Source organism: Telmatherina bonti (genome assembly GCF_933228915.1).
Source record: "Telmatherina bonti genome assembly, chromosome: 1".
NCBI lineage: Eukaryota > Metazoa > Chordata > Actinopteri > Atheriniformes > Telmatherinidae > Telmatherina > Telmatherina bonti.
In genome coordinates, this window is record NC_136619.1 from 3,789,330 (window position 1) to 3,807,841 (window position 18,512).

Consider the following 18,512-nt stretch of genomic DNA (forward strand, 5'->3'; position numbering starts at 1 on the left):
TGCCTGTGATGCTGGAAGGCTGAAAATGATCCCTGAGAGGAGCATGCTAAATGGTTTCCTTAGTAAGGGCTGCTGGTTTTCTTTATTATTTATAGTTGGACAGTTTCTAAATCATCTTGATAAATGTGAAGGGTTCATGTTTGCATTTTTGTTCCTATACTTAATCTCAGGTGTGAATAGGACTCCTGGAGAAGGAACAAGAATTTTTGTTCACCCAATTCAGGCTCATTTCCTCGGCTGTTTGAGCAGCTTAGTTAAAAAAAGTGGAAAAATGTGTTCCTGGATAAAACATAAGGATCAAGTTATTTAATGATTGCTTTTTTGTACCATGTTTCTGTGATTAAATCTGCTTTTAGAATGCAGTCTAGTAAAGCACACCACCCAGAGAAACATCCAGACCAGTGGAGAGAACTGCTGAACAGTCCAGATGAGCTGCTGAGTGATAAATACTAGAAAACGGAAATGAGGTGATGCTTGTCCATGAAAATAAACATCTCAACCAGTACAGCACACTTTCTCTTCCTGCAAATTTTATTGATCTTTGAATATTTCGCTACTTATTTAACAATTCAATCTGATCAACACGTTTAATGAAGATTTTCTGCAAAATGCTATAGCTCAAAACATTTATCTTATTTGCTTTGTTTGCATAGTTTACTGACACGTATAACTTATTTACTGATACTACTGCCTCATCAATGACACTCCCAATGGATAAGATAAGGATAATTTAATGGCATGTAGTAGAGCCAGCTGTGTAATAACATTGAAGTAATGAAAATGAAAAAAAAAAAAAGTATGTTTAACATTCAACACATGACTTATTTTGGCATACAAACAACCAATTCTTCACCAAAGACATGCTATGTAAAGTGTGAATTAACTTTTATTCGTGTCTTTGGTAAGTTTCAGATTTCAGTTCATGAACAACATCGATGGAAGGGGGTCCAAAACATGCAGTGTGCCTAGTGTAGTCCATTTATTTAATCCGGCTCTGACTATCCCCAATTGAATCAGGTCTTGAAAGTCTACTTGATGTAGGACAATGAAATTTGGCACCATGTGCAATACACCAAAAAGGTCAATTACATGCCCGTTGGCATGGCAACAGGTTGTCTGCCATCTTGGCGTTTACGCCCATTTTTTTACTTTAAGCACATTTCATTTGAACAAACTAGTCTGAGGGGATTCCTATAGGTGATGTCCTATAGACACAACTAATGATTACAGGTTTATTCTTTTCCTTGTCTCATTCAACTGATATGCATTCAAGCATGTTGTCTACAACTACTGTCATATTATCCAAAACCTGTCGGTTCATAATTTGGTCCACATATATTGCAATGATCCATATGTACAAACTTGTAACACCCCCAGCTGAAAATCCGACCCCTTTTCTGCATTTAACCATGTTTCAGTTACTGCAATGACGTTTAATCATTGTGTGAAATGTTTAAAATATTCCTTAATGCTCATGAAGTAAGCATACAGACTCCTGCAGTCCTTATTGATTTTGTTATATTGATTGTCAGTGAAGTAGCAGCACCTATTATTGATTGAGTTGAAGAGGTAATTATCCGGGTCTATGTCATGTTCCATATCCAATACATTGTGATCAGTATGTTGAAATGTTTGAAGTTCCAACTTTTCAATCTCACTGATCCTCTGCATTGTGTTACCATGATCTCCAGGTGTAAATGGGTAAGTTCTTTCAGATGGCATCATGTTTATGTAGATGTTGTTACCTTACAGTCTGGCTTGTGTTGATCATTGGTCTTTGGCCAACTCATCAATACTTTTAGCCCTCAATACTTTGGCCTTCTCCGGTGTTCCATATAGCTTGATAAATATACTGCCATTTGTAGTCCATGTGTGCTGAAATTTCTTTTGCTTCCTTAGATAACGTGCTTGTTTAGCAGTATCTGCGTTGTGCTTGGTTAGGTGATCATTGATAAATAAATTTTTACCTTTCAGTTTCCTCCCTTGTTTCAGCAGTGCAATCTTCTGTTTTCTGTTGACAAACTTCAAGATGCCAGCTGGTTTGTCTCTGGAGTTTCTTCTGGGCAGGGGGTGACAGGCCTTAATGTTGCCACAGTCTAGCTCTATGCCTCTGGTCTCCAAAAAAGCAGCCACTTGCTGTATCATGGAGCTGTCATCCAGGTCCCGCCGGGCGTATGACTGGGGTTTTATGTCAGGCCCAGTGACGATGATGTCGTTTATCCCCATGTACTGGTCCAAGTCAGAATCTCTGCTTACCAGGAAAGCAATCCTCTTGTCCTTAGCCTCATTCTGGATGCAGAGAACTTTCACCTCCTCCACTAGTGCCAAGTTTCCCTTCTGCTCCACCCTGACAGTAGAAAGTTCTTCCGAGGGGAAGTCGAGTGACTTTTTTAATGCCATCGAACTTCTCAATTACAAGACTCAAACTATGTAATGCTTTCACCAAAGCAGGACTCGAAAGCTTAATTGATTTATAACAGAACTATTTCAGATAGCATAAAATATCTTCATTAAGTGAACTTGAACATATTGTGGGTGCAGATGGTCTCCAGCAGCAGAAGACCACATCAGCAAGGCTGAATTATCCATTGGGCATTATGGGCACAGGCCCAGCATCAGCAAATAAATCTGGGATTTATAAAGACAGGACTTGGCGGTAAAACGTCCCGACCTCCACGCCAACTCTGACCCTGGCGTACGAAAAACATCTGGAGAAACGGAAACGGCGAAACCAAAGGCAGAAAATAAAACCAAAGAAATGGTGTGAAATTTGAGACATTTGTTCCAAATCAAATGTAAACTTTCCCCCAGAATGTTGGACATTAACAGCATCTGCAGAAGAAGAGAAAAAGTTCCTCCAGCACGTAAAACGTCCAGCAGTAAAATGTTCTGAAACAAGCAGTTCTACATGTTAGAAAAGCCACATCACACATTTAATAAGTCGTACAGAAGCTGCCGTACTAATAAAACTCTACATGAAGACCTGCAGGAGGCGGTCGCCATGACAACAGCCCATCATCAGGCTGATTAGGTGTTTCCTCCACCTGCAGGTACAGAACATGAAGTGATGGTTGGAGATAAAATGCTCCCCAACGTGGCTTATCTGTCCCTGCTGGTGGACATGGAACATGGAGACTCTGGACTCCAGTCCGGCACCTTCCAAAGGGAAGGGACTGACAGGTCGGGTCCGCTCCTTTTCCCAACCCAGAGCAGAGGAACAGAACGATGTTCTCCACAGCCAGACGTGGTGTAGCGGCCATCGGGCAGATGGAGGCAGGTGGAGGTGCCTCCATGCCCAGGAGGAAACCTGTTGTACAGCTGCAGATGTCTGCAGATAGTGGAGACGCTACATAACATGCTACTAAATGGTAACGTGTCCCGTTCAGCTGCGGACCAATCACCCCCCCCCACCTCCTCCAACATCTGCAGCGCTGCAACCCAGCAGGGACACACAGGAACACCAGTATGTTTCCAGTTAATGAACTGGAGTCAGAGATGTCTCATTTATGTCCGTTCATTTTATAATCTAAAAGAAAGGAATAAAGCAGCTGCAGCATCATCTGGGGTCTCTGGACCATCTGGTTCCAGCGTATCTGTGGACTTGTTCATTTTCTCCGCCAGCTTGTAATATGTGGTCAGAAGCAGAAGCACCCCTTCCTCTCTGGTGTTCACCTCCTGTGGACCAAGATGCACTTTCTCCCTACATTTTATTGTCTGGCCTCTTTTTTTTTCTTTCTGGATAAGTCTGGTGGTCTGATGAGACGTTGACAGCATCTGTCCCATGCTGACGCTCCTCTGCTCCTTTTTGCGCATTTCCTGTTTTCCGTCCGTACGCCACCTGTAGTCATCGTTACTACGCAGGTTTAGAAATGAGGCCCCAGAACTGGACAAGAGAAGATGGAGAAATGAGTCTCAATTTCAGCTCCAGTTTTGAAGGAGAGGGGGTCAACAAGATGCAAACAAGGCGAAACTGATGAAGAGGATGGTGAGAGTAATTGTATCAGAATGGAAACACTTCTCTACTATAGATCCAAGAATTTGTGTAAAAAGAACATAACAACCTCATTCTGCATTGCAATCAATTTATTTAGCAAAAATCTCTCCCATAAACAGCAAAAACAGTTTACCGTAAAAGTTACAAATCTTGTACATGCGAACATGTTCAAAATAAGCATAACAAAGAAAAAACAACTTTACACAGACTGAGTGTATGAACCATCATTTAAAAAAAAAATCCATATCTTATGACAGAAAAAAAAAGTGGAAGCAAAGAAAAAGCAACTGACACCAAGTTTAATCATAAAGCGAGGATCTGAACCAGACAGCAAAAACCAGAACGAATCATGTTTGGCTCTTTTTAATATAACCATCACGGATGTCGTTTACGGTCCTTCAGAACTGGAACTCTTCACAAAATAAAGATTCAAGTCAAGTTTAGACAACAACAAGCCAAAAGATACAAGCAGGTTGTGTATTCATGTATTCATTTTCCTCCAAGAATAATCATCTAATCTACAAATGTACTGATTTGATTGAGACTTTAATAAAAGAGTACAACTGCATGCCACTATAAAAATATTAAAATAGCCACACAGAAGAACAAAGGTACCACTTTCCCCATCAGTGGGTGTTATCTAAAGCAGACCCAGCGGAATGATGGTCCTATATTCTAAAACCAATGTAAAATATACAGGTATAGTTACACAGGGTGTAACACTCCATACATCTATCTTTGTATTCCCAATCATCTTTTTTCTGGTTCAGTAATAGTGTTATGATAATGTTGGACAGTTACTGAGTCACTCCTATTTATCCTTCTACAAATCCTATTCCAAGCTACAACTAGAGTAATCCGTACACTGCAATACTCAACAGATATCATAGACAGCAGGAGACTATATTTATTTGTGTGTATTTGTATTTACAGAGGTTGTATCAAATGCATTACACACAGTGACAGGTTATCATGACTAATACAATACTAGTAGTTATGCATAGACCGTATAAATGCTGTTTAATGGCTATGTACACTGTGTGTGATGATGTGCAGGGAAGAACAAAGTTTCAAAATGGTTTCTTTATCAGTTCACATATCAAGCAGAGTTTGACCAGATTTCACAATCTTTTCTAAAACAGAACCTTGAAATAGAATAATGTAGGGAGTGTTTGACCTTAAATGTGCATTCATAAGCATGTCATACAAAAAGTAAACTTAAAGAAATGTTTTCTGGAGGGCATCTGGCAAATGAAACTCATCGTTACACTTGTGATTCTACAAGGAAGCCAACATAAACCACTACACTACTAATCTATTCTAGATTGCGTCATCTGACGGGAGCAAATTGTAGTAGCTCTGACTTCCTATCTTGATTTTTTTAAAAGTACAAACGCTTCTCACATAGATATTACCTCAAATTAGGTCTTTTTTTTTCTGAGGATTTCATGCCGGTTCGGAGGGTGTGCTGCAAGGAAGATTTTTCTGCATATTTTTTGGCTCTTTCAACACTTGTTATGATGAGTCTCCATGGCAACGAAAGACTTGTTTACAATCGGGATTAACTGATTAACCTCTCCCAAATCAGGATTATCAGCAAAACAACACATCAAATCCCGATGGAGTTGAAAAGAAAGAGAAGAGGATGCAGAGCGGGAGTCAGAGAGCGGAAAAAGCGATGGAGATTTAAACCATTTCTCCCGACCGTCTTCATGGGTAATGTGAGATCGCTAGCTAACAAAACGGACGAGCTTGAGATGCTAACAAGGTCTCAGAAAGAATACAGAGAGTGCAGTATTATGTGCTTCACCGAGACATGGCTGCATGAACACATCCCTGACTGTAATGTGTCTGTACCGGGCTTTAAAACGGTCCGTGCAGACCGCAGTAGACAACACAGCGGAAAGCTAAAGGGTGGTGGAATTGCAGTGCTGGTTAACCAGCGTTGGTGTCATCCTGGACATGTTACTGTCAAGGAGAAGATATGCACAAGGGACATGGAACTGTTAGCTGTGAGCTTCCGTCCATATTATTTACCCAGAGAGTTTACCTGTGTTATTCTGGTAGCGGTTTATATAATACCTGGTACCGCACCAGACACAGCCTGTGATGTCATCAGCTCCGTCGTTGCTCGGCTACAAACACAGCATCCAAACTCATTCATGTCGATCTCCGGAGACTTCAACAACGTCTCCCTCTCTGCAACTCTACCAACATTCCAGCAGTTTGTCAGCTGCTCCACCACAGAAAATAAGATGTTGGACTTATTTTATGCAAATATGAATAATGGATCCAGTTGTTCTGCCCTGCCTCCTTTAGGAAGATCTGACCATAATCTGGTTCTTCTCACCTCCACCTACAAGCCCATCGCTCAGCAGCAACCAGTCATCACAAAGACTATCAAAATCTGGTCTGCTGAAGCTGAAGATGCTCTTAGAGGAGGCTTTGAGGCTACAGACTGGAACGTCCTCTGTGAACCTCATGGAGACGACATCAACGCCATGACTGAGTGTGTGACAGATTACATAAATTCCAGGTGGATACCTCCACAACCACCTGGATCTATGACTACCTCACAAACAGACCCCAGTTTGTGAGACTGAAAGGTTGTGTGTCTGAGATGGAGGTCAGCAGCACTGGTGCACCACAAGGAACTGTACTCTGGCCATTCCTCTTCACTCTGTACACCTCAGACTTCCAATACAACTCTGAGTCCTGTCATCTGCAGAAATACTCTGATGACTCTGCAGTTGTGGGGTGTATCAGGGATGGACAAGAAGCAGAGTACAGAGAACTGGTCAGTCAGTTTGTTAAATGGTGCGGTGACAATCATCTCATATTAAATAGCAGCAAAACAAAAGAGATGATTGTTGACTTCAGGAGGAAGAAGAATAAACAAAGCACTGTTTCCATCCTGGGAGAGGAGGTGGAGGTGGTGGAGGAATACAAGTATCTTGGAGTTCAGCTGGACAACAAACTGGACTGGAAATGCACTGACTACATCTACAAGAAAGGTCAGAGCAGACTGTACTTCTTAAGGAAGCTGAGATGGTTTAACGTCTGCACCAAGATGTTGCATATCTTCTATAAGTCTGTTGTGGAGAGTGCAGTCAGCTTTGCAGCATCTGCTGGGATAGTAGCATCAGAACCAGAGACTTGAAGAGAATCAACAAACTGATCCAGAAAGCTGCTTCTGTGCTTGGAGTAACTCTGGAGCCGCTGGAGCTGATTGTCCAAAGAAGAATGCTGCACAAGCTGATGAAGATGATGGAGGATTCTTCACACCCTCTCCACAACACAGTGATGAAACAACAAAGTGTGTTCAGTGAGAGGCTTCTTCAGGTCCGATGTAAGACTGAAAGATACAGAAGATCATTCCTGCCAGCAGCCATCAGCCTCCAGAACAAGACCTCCTCTAGTTATTATTATATACTGCAATATTGAATTTCCCTTTGTGATTAATAAAGTATTTTTCATTTAATTTCATTTAATTTCATTTCATTACACAAGATGAAATATCACTTCTATAAAGCCTTTAGCTCTAAATACTTCCACTCTTCCTGCTGTTAAACTGCTAGTGGGGTAATAAGTCAAGAGAACCCCAATTCCACATAAGTTTAGACTCATGTAAAATGTAAATAAAACCAACAAAAGGCCGAAAAAACATCAGGTATATTTCAAACAACTGGAGGAGCATTTTAGAACTTAATGGTTAAACTGGGGAAAAGGTCAGTAACATAACTGGGTATGAAAGAAGTATTTCAGAGTCTCAGAAAGAAAGAAAGAGTGCGCTTAAGCGATCTGCGACAAGCTAGATCTAAAATTACCGTGTAGAATGTCCTCTACAGATTTAGAGAATTATGAGGAATCTGTATGCTCAGGACAAGGCTGAATGCTGATGACCTTCTGCATTAAAAGCAGACATGATTCTCTACTGGAAATGGCTGCATGGACTCAGGAAGCTTCCAGAAACCAGTGTGAACCCAGTTCAGGCTGAAATCCACACATGCAGGTTAAAGCTCCATCATATGTGAAGAGGATCCAGAAACACGCCGTCTTCTCTGGACCAAAGCTCATTTAAAATGTTCTGAGTGGAAACCTGGATGAAGATGTGGAATAGTTTGTGGACAGCATGGACGGCGTGTCCTGCAGACTAAAGAGGAGAGGGAGCATCCAGCTTGTTATCAGCCTGCATCTCTGATGGGATGGGGTTGCATTAGTGCCAATGGCGTGGGCAGCTTCCACATCTGGGAAGCTCCATCAATGCTGAAACATCTGCTCCCATCCAGACAACGTCTCTTTCAGGGAAGACCTTGCAGGTTCCACCATGCTGAACCACATCCTGATGGTGGAACAGGAGAACTGGTCCAGCAGGACCACATCCTGATGGTGGAACAGGAGAACTGGTCCAGCAGGACCATGCTGAACCACATCCTGATGGTGGAACAGGAGAACTGGTCTGCTGCAGTCCAGACCTTTCACCGGTACAAAACATCTGGAGCATCATGGAAGCAGAAATCCAGCAAAAACGTCCAGTAAAACAGCTGGAATCCTGCATCAGACCAGGATGGAAGAAGATTCCTCTCCTAAAACTCCAGCAGCAGCTCTCCTCACTTCCCAGATGTTTACAGACAGATAGCAAAAGAAGAGGAGATGCTAACGATGCTGACGATGCTAAACATTATCCTGGAGCTATTTTTTAGAGACGTGTTGCTCCATGAGATTCACAGTAAGCTCATATTTCCTACCAAATGGTGTGTTGTTTATAATCTACTGGGGATAAAATATTGCCTGGTCAGATTGACAAATAACTGAAATCAGGTTGGGTGCACAGTTTCATAGTGGTTAGCTCTGTGCCTCCCAGTGAGAGTTGCTGGTTTGAACAATGTGGAGTCTCATGGGTGTCTCTGGGTGTTTCGGCTTCCTCCTATTGTCCAAAGACATCCATTTCTAAATTTAACCTAGGTTGAAGGGTTGTTTCTGTGTTGGACCTGTGATGGACTGGTGACCTGTCCAGGGGGCACCCTGCCTCCTGCTTGAGCATTGCTGGGATAGGCTCCAGGTTCTCCGCAACCTAAGCGGTATAGAGAATGAATAAATTCTGGTTTTATTTACAGTTTACATGCAGTCCGGATTTTTATTCCAACTGGGTTTTAAAACTAACAGAAAACGTTTGAAAAATAACAAAAGCTTTGCTTGGATTTTTTTTTATGGTGATCTCCCTTTAAGCGATTTAAAACAAACAAAAGTGCCCAATCTTACCCTGGTATCTGTATAATAACCAGTACCAACATAAGTCACGATGCATCCTTCTTCCAAACACACACTGGACATTCAACAAAGCAGGTGATGCAGAAGAGAAATCCTGTTGCAAGTTTAACTCCCCATCATCACAGCTACAAAGAAAGATTTCCCTGTCACACTCTTCTCTTTTAATGTTCCTCTATCAGCAGCTGGTTCTGCAGGAAATACAAAGACATAAATCAATTAAATAATGACTTAAACGGCTTGAAATAAACATTCACACAGTAAAAATCAAATATACTTTATCACACCAGGACTAAATCCTTTCTGTGGTTCTTGTTATTTCACTGCAGATCCAACTTTTGTCTTAACAGAAGCTAAATGATTTTAGATCACATGAAAAAATCATCATCTCAGAAACTGTATGTATGTTGTTCCTGTGCTGGCTTAGCAGGAAGAAGAGCTTTCACACCTTACTGTCAGGAGTATTCTGGATGAAGTCATCGTCATGGTCTCCTCTCTCTGAACCACTTTTTGGGTCATCATCTTTCCCATCCTTTTCCAAGTCGTCCTCTCCAGATGACATTTGCGACAGTTTTGAAGATTTCTGCCAAAGACAAACAGATAAATATTAAAGGGGTGCTATTATGGTATTTGGAGTTTTCTGAGCTTACAGTGTTGAATCCTCATCAGACATGTGAACGACACCGTTTTTTATCACCTAAACGCATGTTTGAGTTTGAGTTTGAGTTCCAGCACGCTCTCCGTTCGGTTTCCATGGCAACGAAAAACGCGTCGTTTTAGAGTTTTTTCTACTTGGAAATCCTTGTGACGTCCCGGGGGATAAGGTTGGGTGATTGGTTACCTTCTACTGGTTAACAAGGGCATGTACAAATACATCAGGCGGGTGGAAAACGTGGGATAAAGTTATTTCCAACGATGGCTGGTGAGTTTACCAAAGAGAGACATCCTGCTGCATTCGTTGCTGTGGGTTGCTGTTTTCCACTTCGTTTTCAGGCTCTGATTCAGGTTCCAACATGTAGGGCTGTATGCTATGTGTTGACATTGTATTTTATTGAGTTAATATTCGCCTATTCCTTCCATTTATGAGATATACAATGACGGTGAAAGCAGTTGCTCCCTATGTAGTGCAGTGGCAGCTGACTAATCAGTGGCAATTTATATCTGGCGGGAGGCGGGGCTTAATGCGGAGGAGTCTCAATCTACTCGTTTTGCCCGCAGGCTGATCTGACAGCCTGAAGTAAATAAAGCCATTTGTGACAATAACTTGATCAATCCCAGCCCTTCTGGGCTCAAAAATAAAAATAAATTAGCCTGAAATGTACATAATAGTTTCATTTAATTTCTGCTAGTTTGGGTCAACCAAAGAAAAAAAAGGTGCTAGAAGCGCATGCTTTTAATCCCAGTTAGCATGCAGACATATTCACTGGATACACTGAAAGTGAAGGCGCCGCAGTACGGCTGCGCTAGCAAAACTAGTCAACAGGAGTGATTCTACATGAGCGCTGCGGTGAATTTCTGAATCGTCCCAGAAGCACCACTGCCTCCCGCCTCTCTAAAATATGCATCTGTTCTTTTTTTTTTCCACTTGCTGGTTTGAAACCTCGTCAATCTGGAGAAGAGTGGGTAGTTCAGCCAGGAAATCAATTGATAAAAACGAAATTGGATCCAGTGGATTTTTACTGGTAAAAGATTACATGTCCACTTTGAATGCATTTTACTGGAAAACATCAACTATTCCCAATAGAGGATTACTGTTGAGAATAAAATACTTCCCTTCAAACCACAAATTGGAAATGGTGACCGATAGTATCGGTGATACTGTTTAATGCATCTAATCAGACTGACATAGTTTTTATATGCTGGGGAGAAGGGCCACAGGGAGGGGAACAAATCTGATTATATAGCCTTCCGAGCTTGACTACAAAGAAATACTAGCTACAACCCTTTGCGACCAAATGGTACTTAGCTGTGTTCTCCATGCTTGTAGATTGGAAGATAAAGGTAACTTCATCGTTTTTCTGACACACACCCTTGTGGCCTTAAAAACATGCAATTCACCACTCCCACTATTTACAGGATTCTCATAGATACCCAGACCACATTTTTATATATAAAGGTCACTAATAAGTCATACACCCTAGGCAACGCTTTCAGTATAGGCGACAGTATGACAAAATGCCAAAAAGTAACTACATCCTACTTGTTCCCCGAAAGAGCTTTGAACAGTTAGCTGGATAACAAATAAATATAAGAAATGTTTATCCTTTATTTATGGGAACAAACCAAGAGCAAATGCTGCGGCAACTATTAGCTAGGACCCTCCCCTACCAAATGGCCTTTGGGCACACATGCACAATATGACATACTAGAAATATAGCTCATTGGTCTAGGGGTATGATTCTCACTTAGTATGCGAGAGGCCCCCTCCCCCTGCTTGAGATTTCCCTGCTTGTATATTGGAAGTGCTACATTAAGTTATCATCAGCCTTATAACTTATGTGCGCCCTTGTAATCATGCTTCTCACCCAATTCCAACGTACACAAAATTATCAGTGATACCCAGATCCAATATTCAGGGATATGACACAAATCCATTCTGTAAATCTAAGCCTTAAAGTCCTTTCAAGTGAAACACTCTGATCAGGATGATGAGAATTTAATCCACACTAAAACTCTTTACAAAATTGTTCCCTAAATTCACTGCTAGCCCATACAACAAAAGGCTTTCAAAGGTATTATACATGAGAGCGAGGCAATGATATCTCTGCAATTGGCTAAGCTAAAATGGGGTCTTGAAGCAATGCTTCTACTGCACCAAAGATAATACCTTGCATTACATATTCAGTAGACTTAATTAAGCACACAAGTGAAATAAGCGACACGAATAAGTCTTACACACTAGCCAACGCTTCCAATGTTGGCGACAGTATGACAACCTGCCAAAAAGTGACTACATCCTACTTGTTGCCAACAAGAGATTTGATCAGTGAGCTGGATAACAAATAAATACAATAAATGTTTATCCTTTATTTATGGGAACAAACCAAGAGCAAATGCTGCGGCAACTGTTAGCTAGGACCCTCTCCTACCAAATGGCCTTTGGGCACGCTTGCACAATATGACATACTAGAAATATGGCTTGTTGGTCTAGGGCACATAAGTCAAAGTCAAGGCCCGAATGAATTATCTGTGGCCCCCGGGATGATATTTGATTAGTATTAGAACCGGCCCGCAGCTGTAGCCACCTGCTGGTGTTTTGCACGCACCAATACTACATTTCCCACAATGCAACGGTAACCCGCGAACTCATTGCAGCGCAGCAAGCGGACCTCGGCTTCATCATTCATTAGCAGTCAGAGCAGATGTCAACTTTCAGCTACCTCCTCCCCAAAAAATGGCTAAACGGAAGGTGGATGCTGAGAACAGGGGGTTTCAAGCTAGGTGGGAGGCAGAGTACATGTTCACTGAGGTAAATGGCAAACCTGTGTGTCTTCTGTGTGGAGAAAGTTTGACTGTAATGAAAGAATACAATCTAAGAAGGCACCATGAAACGTCTAAGAAACACACAGAAAGTATTGTTTTGTCTGTGTGCCATATATTTTTGCATTTTATTTTATTGTATTTTATTTATTCATTTATATTTATGTTTCAGTTAATGGACTCAGGGGAAACTGCAGATAAGAGCCATGAGAAAGAACACAACTGATTTGATTTATTCTATATTTTCTCATTTTACTATTTGAAGCAGTAATTGGTAGGATAACAGAGCAGCATAATATTGCATTTTCAGTTTATAATGCATGCAGTTTCATTTATGCATTTATCTTGATATAAGGAACATATTTTTTTTCTGAAGGAAAATTGCTTTTTTGCTGTTTGCCTGTTGAAAATGTTTTCTCTTTAACTTACTGACAGAGCCATAAGAAAATATTACTTTATTCTTTTAATGTTCAGGACATGTGATTTTTCTTTGAAGGCAGTTTGTTCTTGTCTGTGTGCCTGCTGAAAAAATGTTTTCTCGATTATTCATTTAATCATTAAATAATACACTGTGTTAGGTCTTGGTTCAATCGGCTACGTGCAATCATTTCAATTTGTTTTAATAAACATTGAACCAATCCGGCCCTCGGCTTATAGCCAATTTGCTTTTTTGGCCCTCTGTGTATTTGACTTTGACATCCCTGGTCTAGGGGTATGATTCTTGCTTCAGGTGTGAGAGGTCCCAGGTTCAAATCGTGGACAAGCCCTTTTTCTGCTTGTAGAAGTGCTACATTAACTTATCATCAGCGTTCTAATTACATGCAACCTTGTGGCTTTATAATCTTGCTTCTCACCCAACTGTAGGAAGTGAGGCAATGATAGCTCTGCAATTAGCTAAAGCAGGGATCCCCAATCATGGTCCTCAAGGACCGGTGTCCTGCTGGTTTTTCGAGTGTCCCTGCTGCACTGCACATGATTCAAATCAATGTATTTAGCAGACATGTGCAGAGCATGTCTGAGTCTGAGTCAGGCGTGTTCCAACAGGAAAACTTGCAGGACACTCGAGGACCAGGGTTGGGGATCCCGGGGCTAAAGCATAACAGTGCTTCTCCTGCATTACATAAACAATGTATATCACCTGAGGGCATGCTTGCACAACTTCACATGCTAGAAACATGGCTCATAATACCCTGCATAACCTGATCATGGACACAAGTGAAATAACGGTAACTAACAAATCTTTCACATGAGGAAATCCTATCACTTTTATCTGGGTGTGATATTATATACTGCATTACCGATTTAACAGTTGTCTTCATCATAAGCTTATGATCTATGAGTAACAGTTGAATGTGTGATACAGTTCCAACTTACAGCTATTTCCCCTCTACTTCATCTGCATGTTATGGTAGGTGCAGAGGGCATTTTATGGGATTTCTGAAATGTATTTGTCATAATACATACAACATACATCAATATTGAAATAAAATGTCATCTCCAAATGGAAACTGTAAATTGTGCAAGAGGTTATTTGTATTTGGCTGTTCCGTAGACACCATACCGTACTGTATTCTGCCGCTTACCTGGGGTTGAGTCGTGGGGGCAGCAGCCTAAGCAGGGAAGGCCAGACTTCCCTCTCCCCAGACACATTTGCCAACTTTATGGGTGGGATCCCAAGGGGTTCCCAGGTCAGCCGTTAGATATAATCCCTCCAGCGTGTCCTGGGTCTTCCCCAGGGTCTCCTCCCGGAAAGACGCGCCTGGAACACCTCACCAGGGAGGCGTCCAGGAGGCATCCTGACCAGATGCCCGTGTCACCTTAACTGGCCCCTGTCAATGCGGATGAGCAGCGGCTCTACTCTGATCTCCTCCTGGATGACCGAGCTCCTTACCCAATCTCTAAGGAAGAGCCCGACCCACAGCTCATGAACATAGGTGAGGGTAGTGACATAGATCGACTCGTAAATTGAGAGCTTTGCCCTTTGGCTCAGCTCCTTCTTCACCACAACAGACTGGGGCAGAGTCTGCATTACTACAGATGCTGCACTAATCCGCCTGTCGATCTCACGCTCCATCCTTCCCTCACTCATGAACAAGACCACAAGATATTTAAACTCCTTCACTTGAGGCAGGATCTCACTCCTGACCCAGAGAGGGCAATCCACCCTATTCTGGTGAGGACCATGGTCTCAGATTTGGAGGTGCTGATTCTCATCCCAGCCGCTTCACAATCGAATCACTCAAGCGAGAACTGGAGATCACGGCCGGATGAAGCCAACAGGACCATGTCATCAGCAAAAAGTAGACACCCAATCCTGAGGCGACCAAGCCGGATCCCCTCAACACCTCGGCTGTGTTTAGAAATTCTGTCCATATTAGTAATGAACAGAATCGGTGATAAAGGGCAGCCTTGGCGGAGTCATCTATGGGCAACTCCAGAGTGGAAAAAGGTCCAGACCTCGAGAGGGTCTGGAGCTTCGAGGTCTGGACCATGTGTTGAGGTGAGTCCAACTATATCTAGAATCTATTACCACTCAACGTTGGGCACAAGCTCAGGCTCCTTCCCCACCAGAGAAGTGACATTCCACGTCCCTCGAGCCAGTTTCTGCAGCCAAGGATCGGACCGCCAGGGTCCCCGCCTCTTGCTGCTGTCCAGCTCACATTGCACCCAAACCCTACAGCTCCTCCCGCAGATGGTGACCCCACGAGAGGTGGGGCCCATGTGACCCTTTCTGGCTGAGCCCGACCGGGCCCCACGCGCAGAGGCCCAGCCACCAGACACTCGCTTTTGTGCCCTCATGACCCTTCCTCAGACTAAGCGGTTATGATAATGAATGTTTCTTAGTTTATATGGTAGTAGTAATTCTGAATTGAGGTTTACACATTGAGGAAAACACATTTATTTACCTTTACTTAATTCTGCTTTTGATCTGGGGGTTAGAAAGAGCTCTTATTGGACAGGTGGCGGATTTTATGTACTTCTACCAAACATAAGCTGGGCATAACAACCAGACTGAACTTAGGCAGAATGCATGTTCACATGGTGTAGGAATTAATCAATAACGATTTAAAATGGGAATAAACCAGTCACTTACTTCTGATTTAAGTTTAATTCTGAATTGTCACTTTCATTTGGAATTACGTGTTTACATGGTTACTTTTCATCACTTAAAAGCAGATTTAACTTTTATTCGGAGTTAAGGAGGAATTAAAACTCTAATTTGAACATGATTAATATTGTATTGTAGTTCTAAACCTCTGGCTCTTTCTTTTTACATTACAACACAAGGGTAAAAGCAAAGTAATTTTGTTCCTTTTCACTTTTGCATGAGTAATTTGCCTCATTTACAGAACGATTATGACTGCTCACACCCGAGTTGGGATATCAGTTGAAAACTAATTCAGCCACTAGTCTGTCCTGTGGGAATAGAAGTTAGACATGCCAAATGGTTGGACTGCTGTAACTTGAGCGTCAACCTGGTCTGGCTACATTTACGGTGTGTTCAGACCAAACGCATTTCGAGTGTCAAGAGCGGCAAGTTTCCATGTAAAGTCTATGTGTAGGCGTGGCAAGGAGGCGTCAAGCTTTCTTGCATCGTGTTTTGGGCGTCGGCATTCCGCGTGGAACATTAACATTAACAAGCCATTGATTTGAATGAGACAACTGAATATACATATTTTATTTACACTTATTAGGATAAAGGTAAGCCTGCAATTTGTGATGATTGTGATGAGACATGACAAATTACCCAGCGTTATGGATGTTACAAAAATGGACAAGCTGTTCAGATTCACAAAACAAATTATTAGGGAAGGGTTTAAGGTATCCAAGACATACATGTAAGAAAACCTTGATTTTTTATGTTAAGGGAAGAATTACAAAAATATGCTGTTATGGATGTTACATTTTTGCTTTATGGATGTTACATGTCTGAAAAAGACCAAAGACATTGTCTTAAGGGTCAAACTACTCTAATAGGAAAGACTACTTTAAAAAGAAAGGCTACTTTACTTTAGGAAAGGCTATTTGTTTCTCATTCAAATAGAAGATACACAGGAAGTAATGTGTCCCCCTGCATTTGGTAAATCTACCATCACCATTTTGTTCAGTGTGTCTTTATAAGCAATACATGGCTGCTTGTCTAGAACATAATTTGGTGATTTGTATGTTTGTTTTTTTTCCACAAAAAAATAAAATTCATAGAAATGTGGATGAAATAAGAGAGCACATTTGAGGAAAGGGTAACAAACTGTTGTATTACCACAAACACTTCATATAATGTGTACAAGTCCTAATTCATTGAGCCTGGACTGTTCAGAGAAACGGTGTCTCCCTCTGTTGTCCATGTGAGGACTGAGCTGTCCGACAAATGACGAAACTGATTCTGGTCTTGTGCTCTTTAGGCACATGAGGCTAGATTATTGGGTGACCAAATCTGCAAACTGCTTGCTAGACTTTATTGTGAAACTGATGAGGAGACAGTCTTAAAAGATTTTTTGCATTTGGTCTTCTCAGAAGGGACAGGTGAGAAGTTTCTGGCCTTTTCGATGGCAGGAGAGAGAGAAAAGTGTGCAAGTATGATGTATTAGTAGTAGAATATATGTTGTTTGATCACCCCCAATGACACAACCTCCACATGATGCACTCCTTTTGTGCCATGAAGGGTGGGCACATTATCCTTGGTTGCAAAAAAGTGCCATTCAGTGTGGAGGTTGGGGAACATGACCTGGATATTTGTTGAAAAAAAGGCATACACAAATTTGTTTTTGAACTGGGAGGCATCTCCGTCACTAAATATGTGGAGTTGTCTCATGTGGGGATATTTCTGCCGGGTGTTTTGGACAACTCTTCCCAGGAATGTTCCCACAGCCTTTGTGTTGTGGTCCAGGCTGTTACTCACTACCACATATGACAATAGTTCAACATCAGACCAAGCAACAGAGGTGAGGATGGACACCTGCCTCTGGTTCGAGTGGGCAGACTGGATCTTGTCCTGGTACACTGCTGGGTAGTTCTCAGCAAAGCCCACCTGCCGGAACACAGAGTCTCCATCTGATTTGGCTGTCGCTTTCTTCTCCTCGACCACAGCACTCTGTTTTCCCTTGATGAAGCAGTGCTTGAGAAATTGTGGCACACTGTTGGTTAGAAGATGGAGTACTTCTCCAAGTACTCCAGTCTTCTGAATCTTCTGAACTATCTTCTTGACTCCTCCCTCTCTTATGGCTACAAAGTCTTTTATTCCTGGTGCCTGTCTGGATATGTCATCCCTAAAATAATACTCCTTTACTCTCTCTTTAGTTGCACCTAGGATTCCAGTGTGTTTTGGAGTGTGTTTTCTGATCAACAAGGTCAGCGAGAGGGCCAAATTTTTGATCATTGCTATTTTTCTTTGATAGGCTTTAAAGCCTTCCCAAATGATTGCCTTGTTTTAAAAGGCTCTACAGACCTTTCAACAGAACAGTTTCCACATGTTTACTCAGCTTGCTATAATTCCAGACAAAGAGGAGTAGCCACTCTTATTAATAAAAGGTTCAAATTTGACATTGATCAAACAATCACAGATCCAGAAGGCAGATTTTTAATAGTTACATTATCTATTCAAAATGTTAAGTTAACTATTGCAAATGTTTATGGCCCAAATGTTGATGACTCCTCCTTTTTCACTCCCTCTTTACTTTGCTCTATGATCACTTAGATAACAATAATTGTAGCAGGGGACTTAAATGTTATTCTAGACAAATACAGTTCATCAGGGAAGTATCGAGGTTGG

The 18,512-nt window shown here is 41.8% G+C and overlaps 1 protein-coding gene across 1 annotated transcript in view; it reads right to left on the reverse strand.

Moving 5' to 3' along the window:
* Positions 1-9,426: 9,426 nt before the first annotated feature.
* hdgfl3 (HDGF like 3) overlaps positions 9,427-18,512 on the reverse strand; it is a gene marked incomplete at both ends in the record, with an annotated part of 45,343 nt that continues 36,257 nt past the window's right edge. Inside the window, 2 exons of the mRNA XM_079251969.1 lie at positions 9,427-9,453; positions 9,711-9,845. Of these exons, the coding sequence (XP_079108095.1) occupies positions 9,427-9,453; positions 9,711-9,845 (162 nt within the window). The remainder of the gene's footprint in view (positions 9,454-9,710; positions 9,846-18,512) is intronic.